We start from the raw sequence: 8,558 nt of genomic DNA, 5'->3' as shown, positions 1-8,558 counted from the left end.
TGATTCATGTTTGTGGCTGTAATGTGACAAAATGTGGAAAAGTTCAAGGTGGCAGAATACTTTTGCAAGCCACTGTAGCCTGGTGCGATTGTAAATAAACTTGTGACTTCCATTCTAAATTCAGCTTGTCTGCAACTGAGTCCATTCCACCTGTGTGACACAAAGGCATCTGCTGTCATGCTTGCACCTCTGATGAAGTCTCACAAGTGTCAATACTGATAAATGATCAGAATTATGATCTTTCTGACTGTCTGAGTCAAAATTGGATTGAGTCGAACCTTATGAATCGGAAATGAATCAATTCTAATAATTAGTGAAGATACCCAGCCCTAGTATTAATTGTAGATTGGGGTTTCCAGTCATTTTAAAGGTTTTTAAATATATCTGAGCTTTTCCCCTAATCTAACCTAACTCTAACCGTAGAAGGGTCAGCAGTGATGCGGTGCATATTAAGCAGTAATAATTTGTCTGCAAGTTATGTGCATCACTGCTGCATCATTATCTGATGGAAAGACTGAAACAGTAAAGCAACTGTGGTGTTTCTGTTTTGCAGAATGTCGTCATCATTGCTATTATTCACAGTATTAGATTGCAATCAAAGTGAACAGCTTTCAGCGTCTGTGAAACCTGACAATGAATTCATATAACATGTGGTTGAGGAGATTGGACCGAGATATTTTTCTGTTAGAAAAAGACAAAAAGCTCATCATGCAAACAGACTTTAAGCCTTGGGTCAGCAAAATTCTGATTTTATTTAAACAAACAAAATACAATTTTAAAATAACAGCAAAAAAAATAAATAAGATAAATAAATCATAAATAGCACACGTTAATTTACTACCAAAACAAATATAACTCAGTTAAGTGGAGCAGTGGATTGAGGCATGGTCTTAAATAAGAGAATAAATAATAAGTAACTGTAAAAGTGGAACTGAATGGTCAACCTGAGGCAGTTTAACCAAGTTATAAATATGAAGATAACAAATAAGAGCAAAAAAAAAAAAAAAAAAGATTTCTAAACCGAAAATTCAAGCTAATGATTTAAAGTCCAAATTGTTGGTCATTATTCAGATGAAGGGGTGTGGGATCAACAGCTGGCGTGGGCAATCACAGAAGCTGCCTGGAAGACCCCCAGGTACTCAGCCAGAGCTCTCTTCTGAGCCATCAGATCATCAACCTGCAAAAACAGACACGACTTCCAGTTAATGATCAGGGGAACACACTGACAAGTGTGGGTGGAGCCTCCTCCACAGAATCATTATCTAACCAATATCAGATACACTTCCAATAAATCATTAACCTCTTTCTACAATGCTCGCAGGTCTGTGGACGCTGGCTCCCAAAATAACAACACATATGAAAGGCTTTTAAAGTCTCAAAGTATGTGAAATTAATCATTTCAGGCTTTTTTTTTATCATGGCACAGGCTTCTTATAGTCTTCTTAAAGCTGTCGCCTGTGTGAGGTCTGTCTGACAATGACAATAAAACTCTGACTCTAGTATTTTGAGAGGGAAAGACAAGAGTGCTTTGAAATCTTTTGTTTTGCCCAAACAAATCATCTTCATGCATTTAATGTAAAAGGTCAAGGTCAAGGTAACTTTATTTATACCCAAAGACAAGGTAAATTTGCTTTACAGAAAAATGACAGCATTTTGCATCCCTTTAAAAGAAAAAAAAAAGGTTTTAATTACTAAATGAAATACTACATTCAAATGAACTCTGTTCCTTAGTACCTGCTCCAGTGCCAACAGCAATCCAGTGACATCATCTAGAAATGTTCAATTTCTGAACTACATCTGAAGTTCTTGCATCCATTAACCTTTAACTGAAAAGATCACATGACTTTAGAGTTTCTCTTCTGCAAAGTTTCTATATTAGTCAATTCTTTCTTTTATGGGCTTCTTTCTTTTTGTGGGCGTAATCTCTTCAACGATACACCAGTATCTCTTTATTTAGTTGCAGTTTAACATCTGTGGTGCAGACCCGTGTAACACTGTTTGTGGGCCAGTTTGATGGGAAACAAAATGATCTTACCTGAAAGAAGCCGAAACCTACAGTCTGCCAGCTTGAAATCTACTATTTCTCTCTGATGTAAAGTTTAAAAAGAGTTAAAACTGCTGCAGGAAGTCTGACTTATTAATCAGCAGGAAATGGTGCTTTTCCCAGAGACCATTTTTAGTGGCAGAACAAACCACTAGTTTATTTAAGTAGCATCAGTATTAAGGCAGAATACACTACTGAGTGTGTGAGTGTGTGCGTTTGTTGGTGGTGATTAAATAAAACCCTCATTGTTGCTTCATCCCTGCACTAGTTTTGTTTTTGCTCGAAACCCACAGTTAAAGCTTAAACTGTACTATTGCAGCAATACATGAACTCCAGCAGCACCAGCCGGTGGCTTTGACCCAGATTTAGTTTCATTTTTAATAACTCTTTTGGGTAGTCAAAGGTAACACACAGATACTTTAAAAACACAACCAGCTAAAGTTTGATCTCACAATCTCACAATGCAGAATGCAAACAAAAATTGTGCATACTGCAATTTTACTTATGTGGAGGAGTGAAATTGTAAATATTGAAAAAAAGATAATAAATAAATACAGGATTTAGTTTATTAATTATGGGCATAAATTAAATTAAATTAATGTGGCAATACGTTAAATTAGATATCGCGTTTGCTTCCATGTTTATTTTTCTTGTGTGATAAATATTTTCACTTTATTTATTTATTTGCAAATTTTTGTAATTTTTTGTGTCTATTTATTTAATTTTTACTTATAACATATTTATTTAATAGATTGTTTCTTTAATTTCAGTTTTAGTCCTTCATCTGATGCTGGTCCTGGCACATGGCCGGCCTCATCGCGTCTATTGATTTCTTCCTTTTAAAATAAAGGTCTTTGCCTCTAATGTCACCACGCAGTTGCTCATAAACCTTTGTTGGATGGTTGGAGTGTTTCTCTCATGAGATAAAGTACCTTGAATGGACTATTGTTGTGATTTAGCCAAAAATAAAAGCATGAATGATAATAAAGATTAACAAAAACACCAATGTACCGACCTCCCTTCTTCTGAGTTCTGTGTTGCACTCTGGTGGGACTGACCCAGAAAACTGCCCAAACACTGAGTGTTTCATGAATGAGACTAAAAATCAGTAGCCTGTTACCTTTATTTGATTCAGCCTGTAGAGTATTTCCTCTTTGTTGTGGTTCACGTGAGTCAGGCGGTTCTTCAGCTCCTCCATCTTATCCTGGAGATTCTTAAGTGCCGACTCAACCTCAGACCTCTTGGAATCGGAGACCTGATCCAGCAGACCCACGGAGGCCGTGGACTCTCCTTGGGTGTGGTGGTTGCTATGTGCCAGGATGCTGGAGAAAATGCGTTTGTAGACATCCAAACTAGTATGTATCAGCTCTATGACGTCGTTTCTCTGTGGAGCAAAGAAAGGCTTTTTAGACCAGCATTTAGTTTGTTCACAGATTTAATTGCAACAACAAGAAACAGATTACAGATTAACAGTGTGGCAAACAGTGACCAGGACCTTAGCTGACAAGCAATACCAAAAAAGTTTATCCTCCGATACAGAGACGTCATCACCTTAAATATCATCTGCAACATTTTTTAAGTGTCTTTAAGCTTTTCCCGTCATTATCTTCTTTTACTAGCAAAAAACTTTCTCCTGAAGTAAAAACAGCATAAGCAGTTAGGCTCTTTTACTCAGGTGGCCAATTTATTCATGATCATTGTACCAATAACTAGTCCTGACCAAGGTCACAGATGATTCTGGGTTAGGGTTAGTTTTAGCATTTGGACTCGGTTGGTGGAGCAATGAGTGTTAAAACAAAACACGGGCACTATCAAACCCAATCACCTCACAGAAAACGTGTTTTGAATAAAACAATGAATATTTCAAAAGAATGTGTAAAAAAAGATAGAAAAATGAGCAAGTTGGATATAATATTTTCTAGAAAAAGTCCTGTCTAATGAAAGGAGGTTGTGCTAAAGATATTCAGTCTTCTCTGCTATATAGTAAGGATGAATTTACCTATAAATGTAAAAACATTTTGCTCTAAACACAAATTTCTCCCAATATAGGCTACAGTTGACTTAAAAGATCTAGCTCATAAAATCTGATTGCGCTGTTATTACTGGGAAGTAAGAAAACTGGAGAAATAAGACATCAGGTGTGAATGAACTGTTTGAGCCTACCTGGCAGGAGGTGTTAATACTGTTGACAAAACTGAAGAGTTCAATGTTGCCAACCTCTGGCTGCGTCAGCCCCTAAAATATACACAAATATACAATCAAAAAATATTTAGAAAGATCTACAGACCTACAACAAAAACAAACACAAAGAAATGGGCAAAATAAATAAATGTTACAGTCAAATACATGTATATACACATTGTCCTCTTCAGGCCAACATGATATCAGTGTTGTCAATATCATAATGTCAGTGTTGTTTAGATGTGCCTGCAGACATTTAGCCTTGGTCTCAATGAGTATCTTACAGGGATATTATAGTTTGGTTACATTTGCAGAAAATGAAAGTTTTTTTTTCTTTTGGTGATCAAAGTTGTTTTTTTGTTTTTAAAAAAAGCACGTTTACACATATCCTCTTTCTCTTTGAAACATGGTGGTAATCAGAACAAACCACAAGCACATGAACTGGTTTCAGTTCATCTCCTTGTGAAGTTTGAGAAGTGTGTCAGATTTCGTTATAGTCACCATTAAGTCATGCGATAGATTTCTTGTAATAATAAATCAATAAGTCCAAGTAATTTATGCAATTCATCAACTCTGCCTTAGAAGTAATGTAAAAAACATTCTATGTAAGTCTACACTAAAAATCAATCTAATGTAAATCTGAAATCTAGAGGCATCCTTGTCATACACGAAAAACCGTACAACACCTTACGACATTTTCATGTTTGGTCACACACCTGAAAATACTCACAGATTATTTCTCTCATCTAATTTTAAAGAAGCAAACTTCTAAATTAAAATCTCAAATTAGCGCTTTATCTTAAAGGGCAACGCAAAGTTTGACCGAAAACACGTAAGGATCTAAAATCGAGCCTTGCGGGACTCCACAGGTAAACTTACCAGTTCGTGCGCTATGAGCGCCTGCTTCTGTGTCATTCTCTCCGAGACATGCTGAGAAACTGACACACAAGGAGCCCTACGATGGCGAGGAAACCCAGAAGCTGCCAGCACAGCTCCCAGTAAGACCAGTAGACACGCTAAAGTACTGTATGGCGACATCTTCTATCAGGAACTTTAAATCAAACTGCTATAAAAGAGCAAAAAGTGTCTTCTCACAAGGAGGCTGATAAAGTGCAACAGTGTGTTGTCTAGTTACTGATACTCTCCGTTGACCTGAGGTTCTATATATACAGCTATCTATTCTTGTGGTCTGTGGGCTGTGGGTTCTGCAGCAGAACCAGAAACAGCAGCATCAACATGACTTTTCCTCTAAAACAACTCTGCTGCTGCTAAACGTGCACACACAGGAGACTCCCTGGTCAGGTTTCAGTTCACTTCCATTCTCTGAATGCATACGCATGCACGGGGTGAGGGGACCCCCTGGTCAGAGAAAGACCTGCTCACTCTAATTTAAGTGGAAAATGTTTGTTTGATGTGCATGAATGGTTCCAGGGTTGCAACAAACCTCATGTAAGATTTATGAAACTATACAGATTTTTTGTGTCTCTGCGCAACCTTGTGTGCATGTAAATGTTTGCAAAGTTAGGTTATCTGCACATCTTTCAGTGGCCTACAAAATGTCTGAAAACTAAACAGATAACAGGCCAAACTATCATGAACGATTGTTCCTACAATAAAACACTTTACGTGACCTTTATTTCATTTCAGTTTGCTTTTATAGAGAAACATAAGTGAGTTTGTTGTGTTACGTTTCGAAAAAAGGCATTGTGTGATTACAGCTTACAGCTTCTAGAGAAGCCGCTCGCCTCTGTTTTGGGTCTAACATGCTAAAACGTCCAGTCTGCTGCAAGAAACAATTTATGGCTGAGGATTGTTTCCCTTTACAAACACTGTATTCACCTTTTTGAATTTTATTACGGTTTGAAGTTGGGGCACGGCTTATTTGACACACACAGGCAGCTGCTACTAGTGTTGCCTCACTGCTGTTTTTATGTTGCTGGTACTTTGTTTTACTTTGACATCACAGTGGCAAAGTCCATCATGTGTAATGATAACAACGATTTCATTTGTATAGGACATTTTAAACCACACCGTTGCACAGTGCTTCACAGTCTTGATAAAATCCGTAATTTAAATATGCATATGCAAATATACAGTACAGATACATAGAAGTAAAGGTTACTTTTTATGTGCAAGTGTTGGTGTGAACCAGCCAACCTGATGGGCTGAGGAAGGCTGATACAAAGTTACTACCTGGAAAGTGTGGTTGCCTCTGGATTTAAAATAATCACGATAGAATCTTCAGATCTGATGTTTGCAAGACCAACCGCTGGGTAAACACATCTGAGCAGTTCTGCTGAATGACGTTATATGAGGCATGTGATAAATATATTAAAAGCAGACGGCGTAGGTTTTATTTTTGCGTGTTTTTGTCTTTCGTTGTTGACAGAAACAAAGAGTGGATGAACTCAGAAATGTGAGATTTAAAGTTCAACTGAAGGGCAAACCTAAGACTTTTAGCAGATTATTTGACTGCTAAGTGAAACTCTCTGTGCCGATCCAAAGTGAAACATTCACTGAGGTTGGTGAGACCTTTGAGGTTGTTAGTCTTAACAGCAGTGCATCTTAGTATCGTTAGCAATGTAGTGGTTACAGAAACTAGTGCGAAAATTATATATATACATATATATATATATATATATATATACACACACACACACACACACACACACACTCACCGGGTACTCTACTGGATTAAGATCTGGTGACTGTGGAGGCTGTTTGAGTACAGCAAAGTCATTGTCATGTTCAAGAAACCAGTTTGATGGGTTCACTGTGGTTAGAAAGGGATGGACATGGTCAGCAACAATACTCATGTAAGCTGTGGTGTTTAAGTGATGCTCCCAACGCTTGAGCTCTCAGCGAAGGCGGTCGCACTTTCTCCTCTCCTCCTCACCCTTATCTTCCCTGCTTCGCCTCTATGTCCTTGTCTTGTCTTGTGTGAATTTACTTTCCCTGGAACAGTCTCTCACTGTCGTTCTCTAAACCTAAAAGAGAATTATGGATTTGATCAACTGGTCTCTGAGTGCTATTGACACCCTTTTCTCAACGAGAAGTCGGGGCTCGGGAGAGCCTGAGTGCCCTGGAGGGACTTTCCCTGCCGGTTACACGATGGACGGGTGGCAGAACTGGAGGACCGTGTGCCTGGCGGGACTGTCGATCGAGGACGCTGAAGATATCTACCTATTCGGAACCATGATAACAGGGTTCATGCTGATCGGCGTTGGCTTAGCCCTGGTTTATCAGAGAAATAAGAAAGCGGAACCGGCTGTTCAAACCCCCACAAGGCTGCCCGCTGGATTCGAAGCGACGGGACGAGGTGCGACCTCTCACAACGAACGTAATATGGTCAACACCTTGGAGACGCTTACAGCTGCTGTGAAGGCTCAAAACAACACCATTGAGCGTATGAGGGGAAACATCAGAGAGAGGCCTGCTCAAAATGAGACCCTTGAGCGACAGTTGGAAAACATCGCGGAACGGATCACTGCAGTTGTGAGGTCTCAGAATCAAAAGACTGACAACACCACGGAACAGAAGTTTGATACCATCATGGGGAGGCTCGCAGCTCTTCAACGGGAGATCGAGAGACCAGCCTCGGAGTGCTAGAATTCGAGCTGCTCACAAAGGAGAAATCAACAATATTCAACATTTGGACACCACGGCTCCAGCTGCAGGCCCAAGGCTGGAGCCCACCAAAACAACTCCCTGATAACGACTGTGTGATGACTATTCTTCCCGCCCCATGAAGGACACCTGGATTGGCTGGAGGACTGTTTACTTAGCCTGATAGGCCGAAGGACACTGTCTCAGCTAAACTATGGACACGCACACACACACACTTACACTGATAAGCACTCACTCATCCCCCTCCCTTTCCAACGCCTTCGATGCTTGTGCCCTACCGGGGATGATAGCAGTCAACTGGACCAGCACAGATGCTGCAGGACCGGATGCGCTGTCTACGCCGGCTCTCTCTTACCCTTTACCCGCCCTGTTGCTTGTCTCGTGTTTCTATGGTGTATTGATAGTCATGTGCTTTTGTGCTGAGGTGTTTTTTCTTTTATCAAACTGTTCTCCCACTAGGAGCTCAGTCTGAGTGGAGTTTTTTTTCTCCTCCTCTTACCTCATGTAGTGTATTTTCGTTGTTTTTTTCCTATCAGCCTACCTTCTGACATGTCTGCCCAATGTGATGTTTGTGTAAAGTTGGTCAGAAGGTTCCTTTGTGAGTGCGCATGCGCCATTAGCGTGCTGCCTGCTGTAACCCCTAATTTCCCTCGGGATGAATAAAGTATTCTGATTCTGATTCTGATTCTGATTCTCAGTTGGTGCT

General features: G+C 39.6%; 1 protein-coding gene across 1 annotated transcript; it reads right to left on the bottom strand.

The window, feature by feature from the left end:
* Positions 1–720: 720 nt before the first annotated feature.
* On the bottom strand, positions 721–5,364 carry LOC145421343 (uncharacterized). Its single transcript, XM_080291563.1, has 4 exons — positions 5,105–5,364; positions 4,208–4,279; positions 3,165–3,428; positions 721–1,177 (listed from the first exon to the last, which is right to left on the bottom strand). The coding sequence occupies exons 1-4, from the start codon at positions 5,261–5,263 to the stop codon at positions 1,088–1,090; spliced, it is 585 nt and encodes a 194-aa protein (XP_080147689.1). The 5' UTR covers positions 5,264–5,364; the 3' UTR covers positions 721–1,087.
* Positions 5,365–8,558: the final 3,194 nt, after the last annotated feature.

This window comes from Astatotilapia calliptera, chromosome 17 (genome assembly GCF_964374335.1).
Source record: "Astatotilapia calliptera chromosome 17, fAstCal68.1, whole genome shotgun sequence".
Taxonomy (NCBI): Eukaryota; Metazoa; Chordata; class Actinopteri; order Cichliformes; family Cichlidae; genus Astatotilapia; species Astatotilapia calliptera.
Note: the sequence above shows the minus strand (reverse complement) of the source record. Positions and strands in the feature narration are given on the sequence as shown.

Excerpts from the sequence above, each read along its gene's own strand:
- LOC145421343 (XM_080291563.1), bottom strand. The coding sequence starts at position 5,263 with ATGTCGCCATACAGTACTTTAGCGTGTCTACTGGTCTTACTGGGAGCT. Across the intron at positions 4,280-5,104 it reads CGCTCATAGCGCACGAACTG|GGGCTGACGCAGCCAGAGGT; the intron begins GTAAGTTTACCT and ends TGTATATTTTAG. Across the intron at positions 3,429-4,207 it reads GTATTAACACCTCCTGCCAG|AGAAACGACGTCATAGAGCT; the intron begins GTAGGCTCAAAC and ends TTTGCTCCACAG.